The sequence below is a fragment of the Pseudophryne corroboree genome, chromosome 4, assembly GCF_028390025.1.
Source record: "Pseudophryne corroboree isolate aPseCor3 chromosome 4, aPseCor3.hap2, whole genome shotgun sequence".
Classification (NCBI taxonomy): domain Eukaryota; kingdom Metazoa; phylum Chordata; class Amphibia; order Anura; family Myobatrachidae; genus Pseudophryne; species Pseudophryne corroboree.
This window is the reverse complement of record NC_086447.1, coordinates 173697273-173722389: the sequence shown is the minus strand read 5'-3', so window position 1 is coordinate 173722389 and position 25117 is coordinate 173697273. Positions and strand designations below refer to the sequence as shown.

Here is a 25117-nt window from a genome sequence, read left to right as displayed (position 1 = left end):
CTCTAAGGGACTATTCCCACTCGTGGGTGTCCACGACATCCATAGAGGGGGAATAGAACCAGTGGGGAGCACATTCTGCGGCTGAGATCCTGGCGCTGGATGCTGACCGCCGGGATCTCGGCTGCAGGTCACGCGGCCCCCAACCCATTGTATTGATTATTTCAATACAGAGTGGCTTTAAATTGCTTTATACATGTTACATTCTTTAAATCCAGTGCTTTGTCTTTCCGCCTAGACTTTTGTCAGTCTCTTATTTCCATACCCTTGGATATAGCACTGTGGGTACAGTTGTATCCATTTTACTGAAGATCAGATCGGTCTCCTGCAAGAAAAAAGCACCCCTACCTTGTAGATGCAGAAAAAAACCACAGAAGGTCCAAATGTTCCAGAATGGCGTGTAATAACTAATAAATAAATACTGTTACACGGCTGAAAGCCCCTTTTTAAGTAGAATTTTAGGACCATTTGAAGTAGAGCGGTTATCACTCAGGGTAAAATATTGGTCAGGTCATTCTCCGTGACATGCGCTTCCGCACTATTAGGCTTGTTCTTGGCCAAAGTACACAGAGAAATGTCCTGGCAGGGCCCTATGCCGGTGCTTTCTGATGAGAGATATTCAGCTCGTCTTTCATCCTTATTTTTTGTTCTTCATGCTTAGATCTGATTGCATAAAAGGGAGTCATTCTGTGGATACTAGAGCAGTCCTATTGACCGTGCCTGCTGAGCACACACACCTGCATGTATTATGCTTACACGCTGTGTTTCCTCCTATACCCTCATACTGTACAATCGGAGATGAATCCTAGGACCTGGCACTTGAGTGCCATCACTTTTTCACCCTTTACAGCAGCACGTTTTTTATTCTACATTTAAATCTAGTTTGTGAAGAAATACAGAATGCGGCACACCTTTGTTTCCCCCAAGGCTTGTGTAACTGTTCTCTAATCTATTGAACCTTAAACTGAAAACTATATACCACCAAAAGTATTTACCATGATTTTACACTTTGTAACCTATTACACTTTGCAGAAATCTAAAGCTGGGTACACACTTAACAATGTGTGTACCCAGCTGATGTAACCATACATCGCTGTCCCATACACACTGAAGAATTTATCGCACAGTGCATCATTCACAGCCACGTTCCGATGCATGCTGTCATTAGCTGGGTTGGACCTGCAGCATACCCAATGGAATGACCCGGGAATACACAGTAGTATGTACACACTAATGTGCCCGATGTGCAAGTCCGATCTGCCGGATCAGACATATCGCCTGTTGTGTACCCAGCTTAAATCTTTTCTCTTACGTCCTAGAGGATGCTGGGGACTCCGTAAGGACCATGGGGATAGACGGGCTCCGCAGGAGACATGGGCACTTTAAGAAAGAACTTTAGGTATGGGTGTGCACTGGCTCCTCCCTCTATTCCCCTCCTCCAGACCTCAGTTTATTACTGTGCCCAGAGGAGACTGGGTGCATTACAGGGAGCTCTCCTGAGTTTCCTGAAAAGAAAGTATATTTGTTAGGTTTTTTATTTTCAGGGAGCCTGCTGGCAACAGATTCCCTGCATCGAGGGACTGAGGAGAGAGAAACAGACCTACTTTAATGTTAGGCTCTGTTTCTTAGGCTACTGGACATCATTAGGTCCAGAGGGATCGGTACGCAGGTCTCACCCTCGCTGTCCGTCCCAGAGCCGCGCCGCTGTCCTCCTCGCAGAGCCGGAAGATAGAAGCCGGGTGAGTATGAGAAGGAAGAAGACTTCAGATCTTCATAGAGGTAACGCACAGCGGTAATGCTGTGCGCCATTGCTCCCACACAGCTCACACACGGCAGTCACTGTAAGGGTGCAGGGCGCAGGGGGGGTGCCCTGGGCAGCAATATAAACCATTTTCTGGCAAAAGTACATATATACAGCTAGGCACTGTATATAAAAGAGCCCCCCCGCCAGTTTTTTCAATATTTGAGCGGGACCGAAGCCCGCTGCTGACCTCAGCACTCACCAGGACCATTTTCTCCACAGCACAGCGCTGAGAGGAAGCTCCCCGGACTCTCCCCTGCTTATCCACGGTGAAAGAGGGTTTTAAAGAAGGCGGGGGCGCACATAATTTGGCGCAAAATACAGATTACAGCGCCTTCTGGGTAAACATATTGTGTGGTTTTTTTCCTGGGTCATTGGCGCTGGGTGTGTGTTGGCATACTCTCTTTCTGTCTCTCCAAAGGGCCTTGTGGGGGAACTGTCTTCAGATAAGGATTCCCTGTGTGTGTGGTGTTTCGGTACGCGTGTGTCGGCATGTCTGAGGTAGAAGGCTCTCCTAGCAAGGAGGTGGAGCAAATGAGTGTGGAGTCTCCGTCGACAACGCCGACACCTGACTGGATGGATATGTGGAATGTTTTAAGTGCTAATGTGAATTTATTGCACAAAAGACTGGACAAAGTTGAAGCTAGGGAACAGGAAGGGAGTCAACCCCTGCCTGTCCCTATGTCGCAGGGAGCTTCGGGGTCTCAAAAGCGCTCACTATCCCAAATAGTAGACACTGATACCGACACGGATTCTGACTCCAGTGTCGACTACGATGATGTAAAATTACAGCCAAAATTGGCTAAAAGTATTCGATATATGATTATTGCAATAAAGGATGTACTGCATATCACTGATGACCCCTCTGTCCCTGACACGAGGGTACACATGTTTAAGGGAAAGAAAGCTGAGGTAACCTTTCCCCCCTCTCATGAGCTGAACGAGTTGTGTGAAAAAGCGTGGGAATCTCCAGACAAGAAACTGCAGATTCCCAAAAGGATTCTTATGGCGTATCCTTTCCCGGCAAAGGACAGGACACGGTGGGAATCCTCCCCTAGGGTGGACAAAGCGTTGACACGCTTATCCAAAAAGGTAGCGCTGCCATCCCAAGATACGGCTACCCTTAGGGATCCTGCTGATCGCAAGCAGGAGGGTACCTTGAAGTCCATTTACACACATTCTGGTACCTCACTCAGACCGGCGATAGCGTCGGCTTGGGTTTGTAGCGCTGTAGCAGCGTGAACAGATACCTTATCGACGGAAATTGATACCCTGGATAAGGATACCATTTTATTGACCCTAGGACATATTAAAGATGCTGTCTTATACATGAGAGATGCTCAAAGAGACATTGGTCTACTGGGCTCTAGAGTCAACGCTATGTCGATTTCTGCTAGACGAGTCCTATGGACCCGGCAATGGACAGGTGATGCCGACTCAGAGGCATATGGAGGTTTTACCTTACAAGGGTGAGGAACTGTTTGGGGACGGTCTCTCGGACCTGGCTTCCACAGCTACGGCAGGTAAATCAAATTTTTTGCCTTATATTCCCTCACAACCTAAGAAAGCGCCACATTATCAAATGCAGTCCTTTCAGTCACAGAGAAACAAGAGAGTACGAGGTGCATCCTTTCTTGCCAGAGGTAAGGGCAGGGGGGAAAAGCTGCAAAACACAGCTAGTTCCCAGGAACAGAAGTCCTCCCCGGCCTCTACTAAATCCACCGCATGACGCTGGGGCTCCGCTAAGAGAGTCCGCCCCAGTGGGGGCACGTCTTCAACTTTTCAACCACATCTGGGTTCACTCACAGGTGGATCCCTGGGCAATAGAAATGGTTTCTCAGGGTTACAAGCTAGAATTCGAAGAGGTGCCTCCTCGCCGGTTTTTCAAATCGGCCTTACCGGCTTCTCCCCCAGAAAGGGAGATAGTGTTAAATGCAATTCACAAATTGTATCTTCAACAGGTGGTGGTAAAAGTTCCCCTACTTCAACAAGGGAGGGGATATTACTCAACCCTGTTTGTAGTCCCGAAACCAGACGGTTCGGTCAGACCCATTTTAAATTTAAAATCCCTGAGCCTATACTTGAAAAGGTTCAAGTTCAAGATGGAATCGCTCAGAGCGGTCATCGCCAGCCTGGAAGGGGGGGATTTTATGGTATCCCTGGACATAAAGGATGCATACCTTCATGTCCCATATATCCACCTCATCAGGTGTACCTGAGATTTGCGGTACAGGATTGTCATTACCAATTTCAGACGGAGCCGTTTGGGCTTTCCACGGCCCCGAGGATTTTCACCAAGGTAATGGCGGAAATGATGGTGCTCCTGCGCAAGCAAGGTGTCACAATTATCCCGTACTTGGACGATCTCCTCATAAAAGCGAGATCACGAGAGCAGTTGCTGAACAGCGTGTCACTTTCACTGAAGGTGTTACAGCAACACGGCTGGATTCTCAATATCGCGAAGTCGCAGTTGGTTCCTACGACTCGTCTGACCTTCTTAGGCGTGATTCTGGATACAGACCAGAAAAGGGTTTATCTTCCGATAGAAAAGCCCCAGGAACTCATGACTCTGGTCAGGAACCTATTGAAGCCAAAACAAGTGTCAGTGCATCACTGCACTCGGGTTCTGGGGAAGATGGTGGCATCTTACGAGGCCATTTCCATCGGCAGGTTCCATGCAAGGACTTTCCAATGGGACATACAGGACAAGTGGTCCGGGTCACATCTACAATTCATCAGTTGATCACCCTGTCCCCTAGGGCCAGGGTATCTCTCCTGTGGTGGCTACAGAGTGCTCACCTTCTAGAGCAGGGGTGGGGAACCTTTGGCCCTCCAGCTGTTGTTGAACTACACATACCAGCATGCCTTGCTACAGTTTTGCTATGTGGCCATGCTAAAACTGTTGCAGGGCATGCTGGGATGTGTAGTTAAACAACAGCTGGAGGGCCGAAGGTTCCCCATCCCTGTTCTAGAGGGTCGCAGGTTCGGCATTCAGGACTGGATTCTGGTAACCACGGACGCGAGCCTCCGAGGTTGGGGAGCAGTCACACAGGGAAGAAACTTCCAAGGTCTTTGGTCAAGTCAAGAGACTTATCTTCACATCAACGTCCTGGAGCTGAGGGCCTTATACAACGCCCTTCGTCAAGCGGAGACCTTGCTTCGCGACCTACCGGTTCTGATCCAGTCAGACGACATCACCGCAGTGGCTCATGTAAACCGCCAAGGCGCACAAGGAGCTGAGTGGCAATGGCGGAAGCCACCAGGATTCTTCGCTGGGCGGAAAATCATGTAAGCGCACTGTCAGCAGTGTTCATTCCGGGAGTGGACAACTGGGAAGCAGACTTCCTCAGCAGACACGACCTGCATCCAGGAGAGTGGGGACTTAATCAGGAAGTTTTCGCACAGATTGCAAGTCAGTGGGGACTGCCACAGATAGACATGATGGCGTCCCACCTCAACAAAAAGCTACAGAGGTATTGCGCCAGGTCGAGAGACCCTCAGGCAGTGGCTGTGGACGCCCTAGTGACACCGCAGGTTTTCCAGTCGGTCTATGTGTTTCCTCCTCTTCCTCTCATCCCAAAGGTGTTGAGAATAATAAGAAAGAGGAGTGCAGACAATTCTCATTGTTCCGGATTGGCCGCGAAGGGCCTGGTATCCGGATCTGCAGGAGATGCTCACAGAAGACAGGACCTTTTGCAACAGGGACCCTGTCTGTTCCAAGAATTATTGTGGCTGCGTTTGACGGCATGGCAGTTGAACGCCGGATCCTAGCGGAAAAGGGCATTCCGGATGAGGTCATTCCTACTCTGATAAAGGCTAGGAAGGACGTGACCGCAAAACATTATCACCGTATATGGCGAAAGTATGTTTCTCTGACGTCCTAAGTGGATGCTGGGACTCCGTAAGGACCATGGGGATTAGCGGCTCCGCAGGAGACTGGGCACAACTAAAGAAAGCTTTAGGACTACCTGGTGTGCACTGGCTCCTCCCACCAAGACCCTCCTCCAGACCCCAGTTAGATTCTTGTGCCCGGCTGAGCTGGATGCACACTAGGGGCTCTCCTGAGCTCCTAGAAAGAAAGTATATTTAGGTTTTTTATTTTACAGTGAGATCTGCTGGCAACAGACTCACTGCAGCGAGGGACTAAGGGGAGAAGAAGCGAACCTACCTAACAGGTGGTAGTTTGGGCTTCTTAGGCTACTGGACACCATTAGCTCCAGAGGGATCGACCGCAGGACCCGACCTTGGTGTTCGTTCCCGGAGCCGCGCCGCCGTCCCCCTTACAGAGCCAGAAGCATGAAGAGTCCGGAAAATCGGCGGCAGAAGACTTCGGTCTTCACCAAGGTAGCGCACAGCACTGCAGCTGTGCGCCATTGCTCCTCATGTACACCTCACACTCCGGTCACTGATGGGTGCAGGGCGCTGGGGAGGGGGCGCCCTGAGGGCAATATAAGACACCTTGGCTGGCAAATCATCACAATATATAGTCCCAGGGCTATATATGTGATAAATAACCCCTGCCAGAATCCATAAAAAAGCGGGAGAAAAGTCCGCCGAAAAAGGGGCGGGGCTTCTCCCTCAGCACACTGGCGCCATTTTTTCTTCACAGTGCAGCTGGAAGACAGCTCCCCAGGCTCTCCCCTGTAGTTTTCAGGCTCAAAGGGTTAAAAAGAGAGGGGGGGCACTAAATTTAGGCGCAATATATGTATACAAGCAGCTGTTGGGGGAAAAATCACTCCGTTATAGTGTTAATCCCTGCATTATATAGCGCTCTGGTGTGTGCTGGCATACTCTCTCTCTGTCTCCCCAAAGGACTTTGTGGGGTCCTGTCCTCAGTCAGAGCATTACCTGTGTGTGTGCGGTGTCGGTACGGCTGTGTCGACATGTTGGATGAGGAAGGTTACGTGGAGGCGGAGCAGAGGCCGATAAATGGGATGTCGCCCCCTGTGGGGCCGACACCAGAGTGGATGGATAGGTGGAAGGTATTAACCGACAATGTCAACTCCTTACATAAAAGGCTGGATGACGTAACAGCTGTGGGACAGCCGGCTTCTCAGCCCGCGCCTGCCCAGGCGTCTCAAAGGCCATCAGGGGCTCAAAAAACGCCCGTTACCTCAGATGGCAGACACAGATGTCGACACGGAGTCTGACTCCAGTGTCGACGAGGTTGGGACATATACACAATCCACTAGGAACATCCGTTACATGATCTCGGCAATGAAAAATGTGTTACGCATTTCTGACATGAACCCAAGTACCACATAAAAGGGGTTTTATTTTTGGGGAGAAAAAGCAGCCAGTGTTTTGTTCCCCCATCAGATGAATGAATGAAGTGTGTAAAGAAGCGTGGGTTCCCCCGATAAGAAACTGGTGATTTCTAAAAAGTTACTGATGGCGTACCCTTTCCCGCCAGAGGATAGGTCACGTTGGGAGATATCCCTTAGGGTGGATAAGGCGCTCACACGTTTGTCAAAAAAGGTGGCACTGCCGTCTTAGGATACGGCCACCTTAAAGGAGCCTGCTGATAAAAAGCAGGAGGCTATCCTGAAGTCTGTATATACACACTCAGGTTATATACTGAGACCTGCAATTGCCTCAGCATAAATAGTGCTGCTGCAGCGTGGTCTGATACCCTGTCAGATAATATTAATACTCTAAGACAGGGATAATATTTTGCTAACATAGAGCATATTAAAGACGTCGTCTTATATATAAAGGATGCACAGAGGGATACTTGCCGGCTGGCATCCAGAATTAATGCAATGTCCATTCTGCCAGGAGGGTATTAGAAACCCGGCAGTGGACAGGTGATGCTGCCTGTAAAAGGCACATGGAGATTCTGCCTTATAAGGGTGAGGAATTGTTTGGGGATGGTCTCTGGGACCTCGTATCCACAGCAACAGCTGGGAAGAAAAAATTTTACCTCAGGTTTCCTCACAGCCTAAGAAAGCACCGTATTTTCAGGTACAGTCCTTTCGGCTTCAGAAAAGCAAGCGGGTCAAAGGCGCTTCCTTTCTGCACAGAGACAAGGGAAGAAGGAAAAAGCTGCACCAGCAGCCAGTTCCCAGGATCAAAAATCTTCCCCCGCTTCCTCTGAGTCCACCGCATGACGCTGGGGCTCCACAGGTGGAGACAGGTGCGGTAGGGGCGCGTCTCGGGAACTTCAGGGACCAGTGGGCTTGCCCACAGGTGGATCCCTAGGTTCTGCAAATAGTATCACAGGGATACAGGCTGGAGTTCGAGGCGACTCCCCCTCGCCGTTACCTCACATCAGCCTTGCCTGCTGCCCTCTGAGAAAGGTAGTACTGGCGGGAATTCACAAGCTGTACTTCCAGCAGGTGAAATCAAGGTACCCCTCCTTCAACAAGGCCGGGGTTACTATTCCAAAATGTTGTGGTACCGAAACCAGATGGTTCGGTGAGACCCATTCTAAAATTGAAAGCCTTGAACACTTATATACGAAGGTTCAAGTTCAAAATGGAATCGCTCAGGGCGATTATTGCAAGCCTGGAGAATTTCATGGTATCTCTGGACATCAAGGATGCTTACCTGCATGTCCCTATTTACCCTCTTCAGCAGGAGTACCTCAAAATTGTGGTACAGGATTGTCATTACCAATTCCAGACGTTGCCGTTGGTCTGTCCCCGGCACCGAGGTATTTACCAAGGTAATGGCCGAAATAATTATCCCGTACTTGGACGATCTCCTTATAAAGGCGAGGTCCAGGGAGCAGTTGTTGGTCGGAGTAGCACTATCTCCGGAAGTGCTACAACAGCACGGCTGGATTCTGAATATTCCAAAGTCGCAGCTGGTTCCTACGACGCGTCTACTGTTCCTGGGTATGGTTCTGGACACAGAACAGGATAAAAAGGGTTTCTCCCGGAGGAGAAGTCCAAGGAGTTGTCGTCTCTAGACAGAGACCTCCTAATACGTATACAGGTGTCGGGGCATCAATGCACGCGAGCCCTGGGAAAGATGGTAGCTTCTTACGAAGAAATTACATTTGCCAGGTCCCATGCCAGGATTTTCCAGTGGGATCTGTTGGACAAGTGGTCCGGGTCGCATCTTCAGATGCATCGGCGGATAACCCTGTCTCCAAGGGCCAGGGTGTCGCTGTTGTGGTGGCTGCAGAGTGCTCATCTACTAGGGGGGCGCAGATTCGGCATACAGGACTGGGTCCTGGTGACCACGGATGCCAGCCTTCGAGGCTGGGGGGCAGTCACACAGGGAAGAAACTTCCAAGGCTATGGAAAAGTCAGGAGACTTCCCTACACATAAATATTCTGGAACTAAGGGCCATTTACAATGCCCTAAGTCAGGCTAGACCCCTGCTTCAACACCGGGCGGTGCTGATCCAGTCAGACAACATCACGGCGGTCGCTCATGTAAACCGACAGGGCGGCACAAGAAGCAGGATGGCGATGGCAGAAGCCACAAGGATTCTCCGATGGGCGGAAAATCATGTGTTAGCACTGTCAGCAGTGTTCATTCCCGGAGTGGACAACTGAGAAGCAGACTTTCTCAGAAGACACGACCTCCACCCGGGAGAGTGGGGACTTAATCCAGAAGTCTTCCAAATGATTGTACACCGTTGGGAAAGGCCACAGGTGGACATGATGGCGTCCCGCCTCAACTAAAAGTTACAAAGATATTGCGCCAGGTCAAGGACCCTCAGGCGATAGTTGTGGAAGCCCTGGTAACACCGTGGGTGTACCAGTCGGTGTATGTGTTCCCTTCTCTGCCTCTCTTACCCAGGGTAATGAGAATAATAAGAAGGAGAGGAGTAAGAACTATACTCATTGTTCCGGGTTGGCCAAGAAGAGCTTGGTAACCAGAACTCCAAGAAATGATCTCAGAGGACCCATGGCCTCTGCCGCTCAGACAGGACCTGCTGCAGCAGGGGGCCTGTCTGTTCCAAGACGTACCGCGGCTGCGTTTGACGGCATGGCGGTTGAACGCCGGATCCTGAAGTAAAAGGGAATTCCGGAGGAAGTTATCCCTACGCTATTTAAAGCTAGGAAAGAAGTGAACGCAAACCATTATCACCGCATATGGCGGAAATATGTTGCGTATTGTGAGGCCAGGAAGGCCCCAAAGGAGAAATTTCAGCTAGGTCGATTTCTGCACTTCCTACAGTCAGAGGTGACTATGGGCCTAAAATTGGGTTCCATTAAGGTCCAGATTTCGGCTCTATCGATTTTCTTCCAAAATAGAACTGGCTTCACTGCCTGAAGTTCAGACTTTTGTTAAGGGAGTGCTGCATAGTCAGCCCCCGTTTGTGCCTCCAGTGGCACCGTGGGATCTCAACGTGGTGTTGGATTTCCTGAAGTCGCATTGGGTTGAGCCACTTAAATCCGTGGAGCTATAATACCTCACGTGGAAAGTGGTCATTCTGTGGGCCTTGGCGTCGGCCAGGCGTGTATCAGAATTGGCGGCTTTGTCATACAAAAGCCCTTATCTGTATTTTATATGGATAAGGCGGAATTGAGGACTCGTTCCCAATTCCTTCCTAAGGTGTTATCAGTTTTTCATGTGAACCAACCTATTGTGGTGCCTGCGGCTACTTGGGACTTGGAGGATTCCAAGTTACTGGACGTAGTCAGGGCCCTGAAATGTATATGTTTCCAGGACAGCTGGAGTCAGGAAAACTGACTCGCTATTTCTCCTGTATGCGACTGCCCGAGGGGTCTCGGCTTTACAACTTTGCCGAGCTGTTACTTGGTCGGGTTAAAACATTTTTGTAAGAGTCTACAAGTTTGATACCCTGGCTGAGGAGGACCTAGAGTTTGCTCATTCGGTGCTGCAGAGTCATCCGCACTCTCCCGCCCGTTTGGGAGCTTTGGTATAATCCCCATGGTCCTTACGGAGTCCCAGTATCCACTTAGGACGTCAGAGAAAAATAAGAATTTACTTACCGATAATTCTATTTCTCGTAGTCCGTAGTGGATGCTGGGGACTCCGTCAGGACCAGGGGGATTAGCGGCTCCGCAGGAGACAGGGCACAAAAGTAAAAGCTTTAGGACTAGGTGGTGTGCACTGGCTCCTCCCCCTATGACCCTCCTCCAAGCCTCAGTTAGGATACTGTGCCCGGACGAGCGTACACAATAAGGAAAGATTTTGAATCCCGGGTAAGACTCATACCAGCCACACCAATCACACTGTACAACTTGTGATCTGAACCCAGTTAACAGCATGATAACAGAGGAGCCTCTGAAAAGATGGCTCACAACAATAATAACCCGATTTTTGTAACCATAACTATGTACAAGTATTGCAGACAATCCGCACTTGGGATGGGCGCCCAGCATCCACTACGGACTACGAGAAATAGAATTATCGGTAAGTAAATTCTTATTTTCTCTGACGTCCTAAGTGGATGCTGGGGACTCCGTCAGGACCATGGGGATTATACCAAAGCTCCCAAACGGGCGGGAGAGTGCGGATGACTCTGCAGCACCGAATGAGAGAACTCCAGGTCCTCCTCAGCCAGGGTATCAAATTTGTAGAATTTTGCAAACGTGTTTGCCCCTGACCAAGTAGCAGCTCGGCAAAGTTGTAAAGCCGAGACCCCTCGGGCAGCCGCCCAAGATGAGCCCACCTTCCTTGTGGAATGGGCATTTACAGATTTTGGCTGTGGCAGGCCTGCCACAGAATGTGCAAGCTGAATTGTACTACAAATCCAACGAGCAATCGTCTGCTTAGAAGACTCTTATCCACTCACTGGTCATCTCCAGACTGGACTACTGTAATCTCCTCCTGACTGGCATTTCTGACAAATACCTCTCTCCACTCCAATCTATCCTCAATGCTGCTGCCAGGCTCATCTTCCTCACCAAACGCACTACGTCCACCTCTCCTCTCTTACTAGACCTTCACTGGCTCCCCTTCCCTTTTTAGAATCCATTTCAAGCTTCTCACACTCTCTTACAAAGCCCCCACCCACTCCTCTCCCATCTACATCTCTGACCTTATCTCCCTTTACACTCCCACCTGTCCTCTTCGCTCTGCTAATGCACGCCGACTCTCCTGCCTACAGATTACTTCCTCCCACTCCTACCTCCAAGATTTTTCACGTGCTGCACCACTTCTCTGGAATTCCCTACCTCTCCCTCTCAGATTCTCCACCTCTCTGCAAAACTTCAAACGGGCTCTCAAGACCCACTTCTTCACCGAACCCAGCCAAATCTCATCCTAACCCTCTGTTCTACGCTCTCTATGTACCCCATCTGTGTCACCCCTGTCTGTCTACCCCTCCCCTTTAGAATGTAAGCTCTCACGAGCAGGGCCCTCTTCCCTCATGTGCTTATCCTTTCTTACTTTAATAATCTTCAACTGCACCAAATCCAGCAGTCTTCTGCCACCTGATACTTTTTCCAGTGTCATCTGCTGATGTAACTATGTTTATTTACCCTGTACTTGTCCTATACTGTCATCAACTGTAAGTTGCTGTTTTCCTGTTTGATTATTTGTTTATGTACTCTGTAATTGGGCGCTGCGGAACCCTTGTGGCGCCATATAAATAAAGGATAATAATAATAATAATTAGAAGCAGGAGCACCCAGCTTGTTGGGTGCATACAGGATAAACAGCGAGTCAGTTTTCCTGACTCCAGCCGTCCTGGAAATATATATTTTCAGGGCCCTGACAACGTCTAGCAACTTGGAGTCCTCCAAGTCCCTAGTAGCTGCAGGCACCACAATAGGTTGGTTCAGGTGAAACGCTGACACCACCTTAGGGAGAAACTGGGGACGAGTCCGCAGTTCTGCCCTGTCCGAATGGAAAATCAGATATGGGCTTTTGTGAGACAAAGCCGCCAATTCTGACACTCGCCTGGCCGAGGCCAGGGCCAACAGCATGGTCACTTTCCATGTGAGATATTTCAAATCCACAGATTTGAGCGGTTCAAACCAATGTGATTTGAGGAATCCCAGAACTACGTTGAGATCCCACGGTGCCACTGGAGGCACAAAAGGGGGTTGTATATGTAGTACTCCCTTGACGAATGTCTGGACTTCAGGAACTGAAGCCAATTCTTTCTGGAAGAAAATCGACAGGGCCGAAATTTGAACCTTAATGGACCCCAATTTGAGGCCCATAGACACTCCTGTTTGCAGGAAATGCAGGAATCGACCGAGTTGAAATTCCTCCGTGGGGGCCTTCCTGGCCTCACACCACGCAACATATTTTCGCCAAATGCGGTGATAATGTTGTGCGGTCACCTCCTTCCTGGCTTTGACCAGGGTAGGTATGACCTCTTCCGGAATGCCTTTTTCCCTTAGGATCCGGCGTTCAACCGCCATGCCGTCAAACGCAGCCGCGGTAAGTCTTGGAACAGACGGGGTCCTTGCTGAAGCAAGTCCCTTCTTAACGGCAGAGGCCATGGGTCCTCTGTGAGCATCTCTTGAAGTTCCGGGTACCAAGTCCTCCTTGGCCAATCCGGAGCCACGAGTATAGTTCTTACTCCTCTCCGTCTTATAATTCTCAGTACCTTGGGTATGAGAGGAAGAGGAGGGAACACATACACTGACTGGTAAACCCACGGTGTTACCAGAGCGTCCACAGCTATTGCCTGAGGGTCCCTTGACCTGGCGCAATACCTGTCCAGTTTTTTGTTGAGGCGGGACGCCATCATGTCCACCTTTGGTTTTTCCCAATGGTTCACAATCATGTGGAAGACTTCCGTGTGAAGTCCCCACTCTCCCGGGTGGAGGTCGTGCCTGCTGAGGAAGTCTGCTTCCCAGTTGTCCACTCCCGGAATGAACACTGCTGACAGTGCTATCACATGATTTTCCGCCCAGCGAAGAATCCTTGCAGCTTCTGCCATTGCCCTCCTGCTTCTTGTGCCGCCCTGTCTGTTTTCGTGGGCGACTGCCGTGATGTTGTCCGACTGGATCAGCACCGGCTGACCTTGAAGCAGAGGTCTTGCTAGGCATAGAGCATTGTAAATTGCCCTTAGCTCCAGTATATTTATGTGGAGAGAAGTCTCTAGACTTGACCACGTTCCCTGGAAATTTCTTCCCTGTGTGACTGCTCCCCAGCCTCTCAGGCTGGCATCCGTGGTCACCAGGATCCAATCCTGAATGCCGAATCTGCGGCCCTCTAGTAGATGAGCACTCTGCAGCCACCACAGAAGAGACACCCTTGACCTCGGAGACAGGGTTATCCGCTGATGCATCTGAAGATGCGATCCGGACCATTTGTCCAGCAGATCCCACTGAAAAGTTCTTGCGTGAAATCTGCCGAATGGAATCGCTTCGTAAGAAGCCACCATTTTTCCCAGGACCCTTGTGCAATGATGCACTGACACTTTTCCTGGTTTTAGGAGGTTCCTGACTAGCTCGGATAACTCCCTGGCTTTCTCCTCCGGGAGAAACACCTTTTTCTGGACTGTGTCCAGAATCATCCCTAGGAACAGCAGACGTGTCGTCGGGATCAGCTGCGATTTTGGAATATTTAGAATCCACCCGTGCTGTTGTAGCAGTACCCAAGATAGTGCTACTCCGACCTCCAACTGTTCCCTGGACTTTGCCCTTATCAGGAGATCGTCCAAGTAAGGGATAATTAAGACGCCTTTTCTTCGAAGAAGAATCATCATTTCGGCCATTACCTTGGTAAAGACCCGGGGTGCCGTGGACAATCCAAACGGCAGCGTCTGAAACTGATAATGACAGTTCTGTACTACGAACCTGAGGTACCCTTGGTGAGAAGGGCAAATTGGGACATGAAGGTAAGCATCCTTGATGTCCAGGGACACCATATAGTCCCCTTCTTCCAGGTTCGCTATCACTGCTCTGAGTGACTCCATCTTGAATTTGAACCTTTGTATGTAAGTGTTCAAAGATTTCAGATTTAGAATAGGTCTCACCGAGCCGTCTAGCTTCGGTACCACAAATAGTGTGGAATAATACCCCTTTCCCTGTTGTAGGAGGGGTACTTTGATTATCACCTGCTGGGAATACAGCTTGTGAATTGCTTCCAATACTGCCTCCCTGTTGGAGGGAGACGTTGGTAAAGCAGACTTCAGGAACCTGCGAGGGGGAGACGTCTCGAATTCCAATCTGTACCCCTGGGATACTACCTGTAGGATCCAGGGGTCCACTTGCGAGTGAGCCCACTGCGCGCTGAAACTCTTGAGACGACCCCCCACCGCACCTGAGTCCGCTTGTAAGGCCCCAGCGTCATGCTGAGAACTTGGCAGAAGCGGTGGAGGGCTTCTGTTCCTGGGAAGAGGCTGTCTGCTGCAGTCTTTTTCCCTTTCCTCTACCCCGGGGCAGATATGACTGGCCTTTTGCCCGCTTGCCCTTATGGGGACGAAAGGACTGAGGCTGAAAAGACGGTGTCTTTTTCTGCTGAGAGGTGAGTTGGGGTAAAAAGGTGGATTTTCCAGCTGTTGCCGTGGCCACCAGGTCCGAAAGACCGACCCCAAATAACTCCTCCCCTTTATACGGCAATACTTCCATATGCCGTTTGGAATCCGCATCACCTGACCACTGTCGTGTCCATAAACATCTTCTGGCAGAAATGGACATCGCACTTACTCTTGATGCCAGGGTGCAAATATCCCTCTGTGCATCACGCATATATAGAAACGCATCTTTTAAACGCTCTATAGTCAATAAAATACTGTCCCTGTCCAGGGTATCAATATTTTCAGTCAGGGACTCCGACCACGCCACCCCAGCGCTGCACATCCAGGCTGAGGCAATCGCTGGTCGCAGTATAACACCAGTATCTGTGTATATACTTTTTAGGACATTTTCCAGCTTCCTATCAACTGGCTCCTTGAGGGCGGCCGTATCAGGAGACGGTAACACCACTTGTTTTGATAAGCGTGTGAGTGCCTTATCCACCCTAGGGGGTGTTTCCCAACGCGCCCTAACTTCTGGCGGGAAAGGGTATAATGCCAATAATTTCTTAGATATCAGCAATTTTTTATCGGGGGAGACCCACGCATCATCACACACTTCATTTAATTCTTCTGATTCAGGAAAAACTACGGGTAGTTTTTTCACACCCCACATAATACCCTTTTTTGTGGTACTTGTAGTATCAGAAATATGCAAAGCCTCCTTCATTGCCGTGATCATGTAACGTGTGGCCCTACTGGAAAATACGTTTGTTTCTTCACCGTCGACACTGGAGTCAGTGTCCGTGTCTGTGTCGACCGACTGAGGTAATGGGCGCTTTAGAGCCCCTGACGGTGTTTGAGACGCCTGGACAGGCACTAACTGACTTGCCGGCTGTCTCATGTCGTCAACAGTTTTTTGTAAAGTGCTGACACTATCACGTAATTCCTTAAATAAGACCATCCAGTCAGGTGTCGACTCCCTAGGGGGTGACATCACTAATACAGGCAATTGCTCCGCCTCCACACCATTTTCCTCCTCATACATGTCGACACGCGTACCGACACACAGCACACACACAGGGAATGCTCTGATAGAGGACAGGACCCCACAAGCCCTTTGGGGAGACAGAGGGAGAGTTTGCCAGCACACACCAGAGCGCTATATATGTATAGGGACAACCTTATAAATAAGTGTTTCTCCTTTATAGCTGCTATATATGTTTTTATATGCCAAATTAGTGCCCCCCCCCCCCCCCTCTCTTTTTTACCCTGTTTCTGTAGTGCAGGACTGCAGGGGAGAGTCAGGGAGACGTCCTTCCAGCGGAGCTGTGAGGGAAAATGGCGCTTGTGTGCTGAGGAGATAGGCTCCGCCCCCTTCACGGCGGCCTTTCTCCCGCTTTTTATGAGGTAAAATGGCAGGGGTTAAATACATCCATATAGCCCAGGAGCTATATGTGATGTATTTTTTACCATAAATAGTGTTTTCATTGCGTCTCAGGGCGCCCCCCCCCCCCCCCAGCGCCCTGCACCCTCAGTGACCGGAGTGTGAAGTGTGCTGAGAGCAATGGCGCACAGCTGCAGTGCTGTGCGCTACCTTTCTTGAAGACAAGATGCCTTCTGCCGCCGATTTCTGGACCTCTTCACTCTTCTGGCTCTGTAAGGGGGCCGGCGGCGCGGCTCCGGGACCCATCCATGGCTGGGCCTGTGATCGTCCCTCTGGAGCTAATGTCCAGTAGCCAAGAAGCCCAATCCACTCTGCACGCAGGTGAGTTCGCTTCTTCTCCCCTTAGTCCCTCGATGCAGTGAGCCTGTTGCCAGCAGGACTCACTGAAAATAAAAAAACCTAAGTCTATACTTTTATTCTAAGCAGCTCAGGAGAGCTACCTAGATTGCACCCTTCTCGGCCGGGCACAAAAACCTAACTGAGGCTTGGAGGAGGGTCATAGGGGGAGGAGCCAGTGCACACCACCTAGTCCTAAAGCTTTTACTTTTGTGCCCTGTCTCCTGCGGAGCCGCTAATCCCCCTGGTCCTGACGGAGTCCCCAGCATCCACTTAGGACGTCAGAGAAATAAGATTTTACTCACCGGTAAATCTATTTCTCGTAGTCCGTAGTGGACTGGGCGCCCATCCCAAGTGCGGATTGTCTGCAATACTTGTTTATAGTTATTGCCTAACTAAAGGGTTATTGTTGAGCCATCTGTTGAGAGGCTCAGTTATATTTCATACTGTTAACTGGGTATAGTATCACGAGTTATACGGTGTGGCTGGTATGAGTCTTACCCGGGATTCAAAATCCTTCCTTATTGTGTCAGCTCTTCCGGGCACAGTATCCTAACTGAGGTCTGGAGGAGGGTCTTGGTGGGAGGAGCCAGTGCACACCAGGTAGTCCTAAAGCTTTCTTTAGTTGTGCCCAGTCTCCTGCGGAGCCGCTAATCCCCATGGTCCTTACGGAGTCACAGCATCCACTACGGACTACGAGAAATAGATTTACTGGTGAGTAAAATCTTATTTTCTTGGTGTGAGGCCAGGAATGCTGCTACGGAAGAATTCCATCTGGGCCGTTTCCTTCACTTCCTACAAACTGGAGTGAATTTGGGCCTAAAATTAGGCTCCATTAAGGTTCAGATTTCGGCCTTATCCATTTTCTTTCAGGAGGAATTAGCTTCTCTCCCAGAAGTACAGACTTTTGTGAAGGGAGTGCTGCATAGTCAGCCTCATTTTGTACCTCCGGTGGCGCCTTGGGACCTTAACGTGGTGTTGAGTTTCCTTAAATCGCACTGGTTTGAACCACTAAAAACAGTGGAGTTAAAATATCTAACTTGGAAGGTGGTCATGTTAGCCTTGGCTTCGGCTAGGCGAGTGTCGGAATTGGCGGCTTTGTCTCATAAAAGCCCCGATCTGGTTTTCCATATGGATAGAGCGGAATTGCGGACCCGTCCTCAATTTTTGCCGAAGGTGGTGTCATCTTTTCATATGAACCAACCTATTGTGGTGCCTGTGGCTACGCGAGACTTGGAGGATTCCGAGTCCCTTGATGTGGTCAGGGCTTTGAAAATTTACGTGGCCAGAACGGCTAGGGTCAGAAAAACAGAAGCACTGTCTGTCCTGTATGCAGCCAACAAGGTTGGTGCTCCTGCTTCAAAACAGACTATTGCTCGCTGGATCTGCAACACGATTCAGCAGGCTTATTCTACGGCTGGATTGCCGTTACCAAAATCGGTTAAGGCCCATTCCACTAGGAAGGTGGGCTCTTCTTCGGCGGCTGCCCGAGGTGTCTCGACATTACAACTGTGTCGAGCTGCTACTTGGTCAGGGTCAAACACCTTTGCAAAGTTCTATAAGTTTGATACCCTGGCTGAGGAGGACCTCCTGTTTGCTCAATCAGTGCTGCAGAGTCATCCGCACTCTCCCGCCCGTTTGGGAGCTTTGGTATAATCCCCATGGTCCTTACGGAGTCCCCAGCATCCTCTAGGACGTAAGAGAAAATAAGATTTTAAATCTACCGGTAAATCTTTTTCTCGTAGTCCGTAGAGGATGCTGGGCGCCCGTCCCAAGTGCGGACTACTTCTGCAAGACTTGTATATAGTTTTGCTTACATAAGGGTTATGTTATAGGTTCCATCGGTATCAGACTGATGCTGTGTTTCTTTCATACTGTTAACTGGTTAGTATATCACAAGTTATACGGTGTGAATGGTGTAGGCTGGTATGAATCTTGCCCTTGGATTAACAAAAATCCTTTCCTCGTACTGTCCGTCTCCTCTGGGCACATTTTCTCTAACTGAGGTCTGGAGGAGGGGCATAGAGGGAGGAGCCAGTGCACACCCATACCTAAAGTTCTTTCTTAAAGTGCCCATGTCTCCTGCGGAGCCCATCTATCCCCATGGTCCTTACGGAGTCCCCAGCATCCTCTACGGACTACAAGAAAAAGATTTACCGGTAGGTTTAAAATCTTATTTTTACGCACTACGCCATGTGTACCCAGTCGATATGTTGGCACGGCCGGGCGACCTATATGACGCTGGATACACACCAGAACATGTAATGAAGGAAAGCAGCGACCTATCACTCCAACCTTCATTTACATATACTAGGTCGCTAGCGTTATCGCCCAGTTGGCAGTGCAACAGGAGCGACATTGCTAGCGACCCTAGGCACCTGCAAACCGTGCATGCACAACGAGCAATATGCCTGATTTGTCATTCCGATCCGGCCGGAAATGACAAATCGTGCTTATATCGGCCTAGTGTGTACCCGACTTTAGTGTATGCACTGAAATTTAGGTAGGTGCTGATCTTAAAGTGTCGAGCCTGCCAGTTACCCCTGTCCAGGACAGCTATGCTTACACCCAGTCATATTTTCTGAATAATATTTTGTGTGTCATCCTCCATTGCTTGCTTAGCTATGGATGGCAGGATGATGAGAGGGTGTTAATGACCTATTTCTGCTGACTCGCATCCAGTGCCCTGTTTTATCCAAAACAGGGAGGTTCCTGAAATGACCCCTGGCTATCTGGAAAGCTGTAATGTCTACAGCTTGCAGTGGAAAATAAATGTGAACATGAGGATGTGAGCTACGGTCTCAGGAGATACCAGAAGAATTTGTGGATATTTTCATTAGGATATTGTTCTGAAGCACTGCAGCTTACCTCTCTTTATCTCATGTACTTGTACATCCCACATTGTTATGTGGCAGGGGGGTGGCCTTTTTGTGAGTTGTACCCAAGTTCAGCTATTAAGTGCACTTGGCAGAGCAACACCCTCCATGGCATTTAACATATAGGTCTTCTGTCCAAGTGGTACTTAGGGTGTTGACTGGCTACATTCTCCGGAGTGCCCTGCAGCTGGCACCTCAGACATTGACACTCATTATCTACTGATCAAAGCTTATTCATTCTCCAAATCATTTGATACACCTAAATCACGAAGACAGTTTGCTCATATAAGTTGTTTTTTAGATGTGCGTACGTATCCATTTACGGTCTATTTTGTGGTGTGGATTATTTTCTTTGTTTGCAACAATACCTTAATTTAGGAATCTGCATTGGATAGCTTTGTCATACATGCAGAGAAATGTGTTTATTGCCCATAGAGCTATTACACACGCTCCGGGCAGCGCCAGCCGGCAAAATACCGGACGGCTTTTTGCCGCGGCCGTGCTGCTGAGACACATGCAGAGCAATGTGTCAATTCATACGGCCTCGGCACGCTGCCAAGTTGCAGCCGGAAATATCCACTGAAAGGTCCGGCTGCCGTGCCGTCCTTACAGGCAGTTAAGTGTGTGAATGGGCGCTTTCACACACAACGGGTTTTTTGTGCAGGCTCTGCTGCTGCGGCGCATGCGCACAGCCTTAAACACGGCAGAAAACCGTTCTGTGTGTAAGGCACTGATGAATGGCAAAAAGCCGGACAAAGTTTGTCCGGCTTTTAGCCATCCATTGAAAACTGGGCAGTGTGAAACAGCCCTTACACATGTGGCCACTAAATAATTCTCATAATCAAAAATAAGTCCTATTCATGAATATGGATTGCACAGGATGGCTGATTGGTCAGGTGTTGTCTTTTTTAGCGACCCAAGTGTTTGGTCAAATTGAAAAGCGTTCCTCTGGCCAGCAATAGCATTTAAACCACACAGCAAATCTGCTTGTTGCAGAGATGGCCCAAAAAAAATTCTGCCTATAAGACAAAATTGTCAGAGGGTGCAGTGCACCTATAACTCCTGTAAGTCTATTGGAATGTTTATGTACACATAAGTGAATGGTAAGAAATGCCTTTTTCATACAGTGCATCCGGAAAGTATTCACAGCGCTTCACTTTATCCACATTTTATGCTACAGCCTTATTCCAAAATGGAGTAAATTCATTTTTTCCCTCAAAATTTTACACATGATACCCCATAATAACAACAAGGTGAAAAAAGTTTTGAGATTTTTGCAAATGTATTAAAAATAAAAACTAAGAAATTACATGTACAGAAGTATTTACAGCCTTTGCCATGAAGCTCAAAATTGAGCTCAGGTTCATCCTGTTTCCACTGATTATCCTTGAGATTTTCCTATAGCTTAATTGGAGTCCACCTGTGGTAAATTCAGTTGATTGGACATGATTTGGAAAGGCACACACTTGACAGTGCATGTCTGAGCACAAACCAATCATGAAGTCAAAGGAATTCTCTGTAGACCTTTCAAGACCGGATTGTCTCGAGGCACAAATCTTGGGAAGGGCACAGAAAAAGATCTGCTGCTTTCAAGGTCCCAATGAGCACAGAGGCCTCCATCATCCATAAATGGAAGACGTTCTGAACCTCCAGGACTCTTCCTAGAGCTGGCCGGCCGTGTAAACTGAGCGATTGGGGGAGAAGGGCCCTAGTCAGAGAGGTGACCAAGAACCTGATGGTCACTCTGTCAGATCTACAGCATTCCTCTTTGGAGAGAGAAGAACTTATCAGAAGGACAACAATCTCTGCAGCAATCCACCAATCAGGCCTGTATGGTAGACTGGCCAGACCGAAGCCACTCTTTAGTAAAAATTACATGGCAGCCCACCTGGAGCTTGCCAAAATGCACCTGAAGAACTCTTGACCATGAGAAACAAAATTCTCTTGAACTCTTTGGCGTGAATGCCAGGCGTCATGTTTGGAGGAAACCAGGCACCATTCAACACCAGGCCATTACTGTCCCTACAGTGAAGCATGGTGGTGGCAGCATCATGCTGTGTGGAAGTTTTTCAGCGGCAGGAACTGGAGGACAAGTCAGGATAGAGGGAAAGATGAATGCAGCAATGTACAGCGACATCCTGGATGAAAACCTGCTTCTCTGACCTCAGACTTGGGCGACGGTTCATCTTTCAGCAGGACAATGACCCTAAGCACACAGCCAAGATATCAAAGGAGTGGCTTCAGGACAACTCTGTGAATATCCTTGAGTGGCCCAGCCAGAGCCCAGACTTGAATCCGGTTGAGCATCTCTGGAGAAATCTGAAAATGGCTGTGCACCAACGCTTCCCATCCAACCTGATGGAGCTTGAGAGGTGCTGCAAAGATTAATGGGTGAAACTGCCCAAAGATAGGTGTGCCAAGCTTGTGGCATCATATTGAAAAAAGACTTGAAGCTGTAATTGCTGCCAAAGGTACATCAACAAAGTATTGAGTAAAGGCTGTGAATACTTTATGTACATATGATTTCTTATTTTTTTATTAGTAAATTTGCAAAAATAAAAAATAAAAATATTTTTTTCATGCTATTTGGTATTTTGTGTAGAATTTTGAGGGGAAAAGGGAATTTATTCCATTTTGGAGTAAGGCTGTAACATAACAAAATGTGGAAAAAGTGAAGCGCTGTGAATACTTTCCAGATGCACTGTAACTTTATTTTGTGTCTGTTGGTGTTGATACCTAGTCAGCCTTGTATAGCATTTCAATGTGTTGGAACAAGGCCGCTGTGTTTGCCTTTGCTAGAAGCCAGAAATGCACGGTGACAACTCAATGAGCTTATTGTTCAAATGTTATGAGTTATAGAAGTGTAGGACAAAAACGTTAAGAAGTTCTTGAATAACATTCTTATTTATAGCCCTACATTTTTCAGTTGTATATACTGATGCGTCCTCAAAAATCCAGCCTCAACCTCAATACACCACGCAGCGGGATATGCAGGGCGTGAGAGAGCTGACAGGTTCCATGCACTCTGAAAGGGTCGGGTGTCTAATTTGCCGAAAATGCGTCTTAGTCTCAACGAGATGTGTCTAGAACGCACCAGGAGACTGCTGACTAATTTGCTATGTGACACTTGTATATTGTGTGCAAAATAATCTGTTTATGATGCACAACAGAACTTGGTATGGAAAAAAGCCGCTGCAGTGCATCATAGCACTTCATATGCAGATTCAAAGATTCAGGGGTCTATTTATGAAGCAGTGAAAAGAGTGGAGAAGGGAGCCTGTGGAGAAGTTGCCCATGGCTACCAATCTGCTGCTCCGTACAATTGTACAGTATGCAAATTATAAATGTTACGTCAGTGCTGATTGGTTACCATGGGCAACTTCTCCACTGGCTCGCTTTTCCACACTCTTTACTGCTTCATGAATAGACCCCTTAGTCACACACACACATGTACAAGTGTCACATATCAAAGTAATCAGCACAGTCTTCTGATGCGTCTCATGGGATCTGGTGTGCCAAGAGGGTTTGTTTGGCGTGGCTGCAGAAAACATGTACGAGGACATATATCTGTACAGTCTCATGCCTACATGGCTTTTGGTCCCAAAACCCTTACTAACATGTGTCTCTACAGTGTACGTTTTACCTCTGTGTCAGCTGCACAATTGTCTTTATATAACCATGTCTCATATACAAATGTACAGCGTTCCCCACCTTCATGTCTGTGAAAATATTTTTGCTAGTGTGGGCACGTTAGCGCATCGTGTCATGGCTGCCTGCTGTGCATGGCATAGGAAGTCTTAGATTCCACAATGCAACTCGCTTAAAGAATATATGCATTTAATTGGATTTAAAAGGAGGCTTTTGTCAGGTTTAACTGTTTTGTGCATAGCTGATGTGAATCTGTAGTATCTGGCCTATTCTTACATTAGCTCTGTATGTTGGAGATAGATACTTTTTGTTGCTTGGGGTGGTAGAACATTTATTAACATGTTTTTGCATTCTGGCCCTGTTAGTTCTAGGTTCTAATATATGTCCACATTTGGTCTAGTAGTAGTATTTACATGTTTGGCCTCTATGTGGTTAAATCTCAATGGTTGTAACCTGTCTGCTCACGTTTTGCAAGCAGCGGGGGAATGTGCTTTCTGTCATGTTGTCTCACCATGCAAACTAAGGCTAATCCCAGCATTTCTCCCAGCCGAGGAGAAAGCTTGCCTTTTTCTTGGAAATGTAAACCTAAACGCCATAAATGTTAGATTGATTCTGGGCTATTTGGCGTATTTTGGTTGTTTAATGACCAGGCCTGACATCGCTATCGCTGGAGGGCATACACACGGCAGATCCGTGCTTAAAATCTAAGCAATCTAGCAAGATTGCTTAGATTTTAAGCACGGATCTCTCCGTGTGTACCCCCCTTTAGACTTTGTTTTAATTGGATGCACATTCACTGTTTCCCATGATTGTATGGTCACTGTTTGTGTGTATACAGTAGGTCTGTAGTCCTGCTTATCACCAATGCTTTATGTACTGTGTTCACTATAGTGTCCAGTGTATGTCTTGGCATCACCTACATTCTGGTCTTTACTTTTCCTTTAGGCCATATCCCAGCAGGACCTTGTGCATATGGCGATTCAGATAGCTTGCGGAATGAGTTACTTGGCCAGACGAGAAGTGATCCACAAAGACCTCGCTGCTAGAAATTGTGTGTAAGTAGTTGTGTCCTCAGAAGTAACGTCACTGACCACCACTAGTGGTGCTTTGTGGTTGTAGCTGTGCCTTGCATCACTGAAGTAAACCTTTTTTACAGAGCAGCCTTTTTGGGCCACTTATACTGTAATTGGGGGAGTATTTTACTAGTTCCATTATTTTAGATAAAATGTTTCAACACAGGCAAAATACAGAAATAAGAGATGCCGTCTTTTCTTTTCAGGATTGACGAATCTCTCCAAGTAAAGATCACCGATAATGCGCTAGCGCGCGACCTCTTCCCCATGGATTACCATTGTCTCGGTGACAATGAAAACCGACCGGTACGCTGGATGTCTCTTGAAAGTCTGGTGAACAAAGAGTTTTCCAGTGCTGGTGATGTGGTGAGTCTTTCTTTTTATCCATCTTACCTATATGTTTTGTGCCAGTTCTATAGTGTTGTGCGTCCATCAATGGTTTTGTGCAGCAGTCATCATGATGCAGCAGTCTACTGAGGTCCTGAGCTGTGCGAGTGGGAAGGGACTGGTTGCACTCAGAAGGCTGCCGATTTAATGGAACTTGCACGGAATGCAGAAAATTGTATAACATAACTGCAGTTTACATAAACACTG

The 25117-nt window shown here is 48.3% G+C and overlaps 1 protein-coding gene across 3 annotated transcripts in view; it reads left to right on the top strand.

Moving 5' to 3' along the window:
- Positions 1–25117, top strand: part of RYK (receptor like tyrosine kinase) — a 432692-nt gene that overhangs the window by 366795 nt on the left and 40780 nt on the right. For all 3 annotated transcript variants that reach the window (XM_063915553.1, XM_063915552.1, XM_063915551.1), the window contains 2 exons: positions 24396–24505; positions 24730–24889. In XM_063915553.1, the coding sequence (XP_063771623.1) occupies positions 24396–24505; positions 24730–24889 (270 nt within the window). The remainder of the gene's footprint in view (positions 1–24395; positions 24506–24729; positions 24890–25117) is intronic.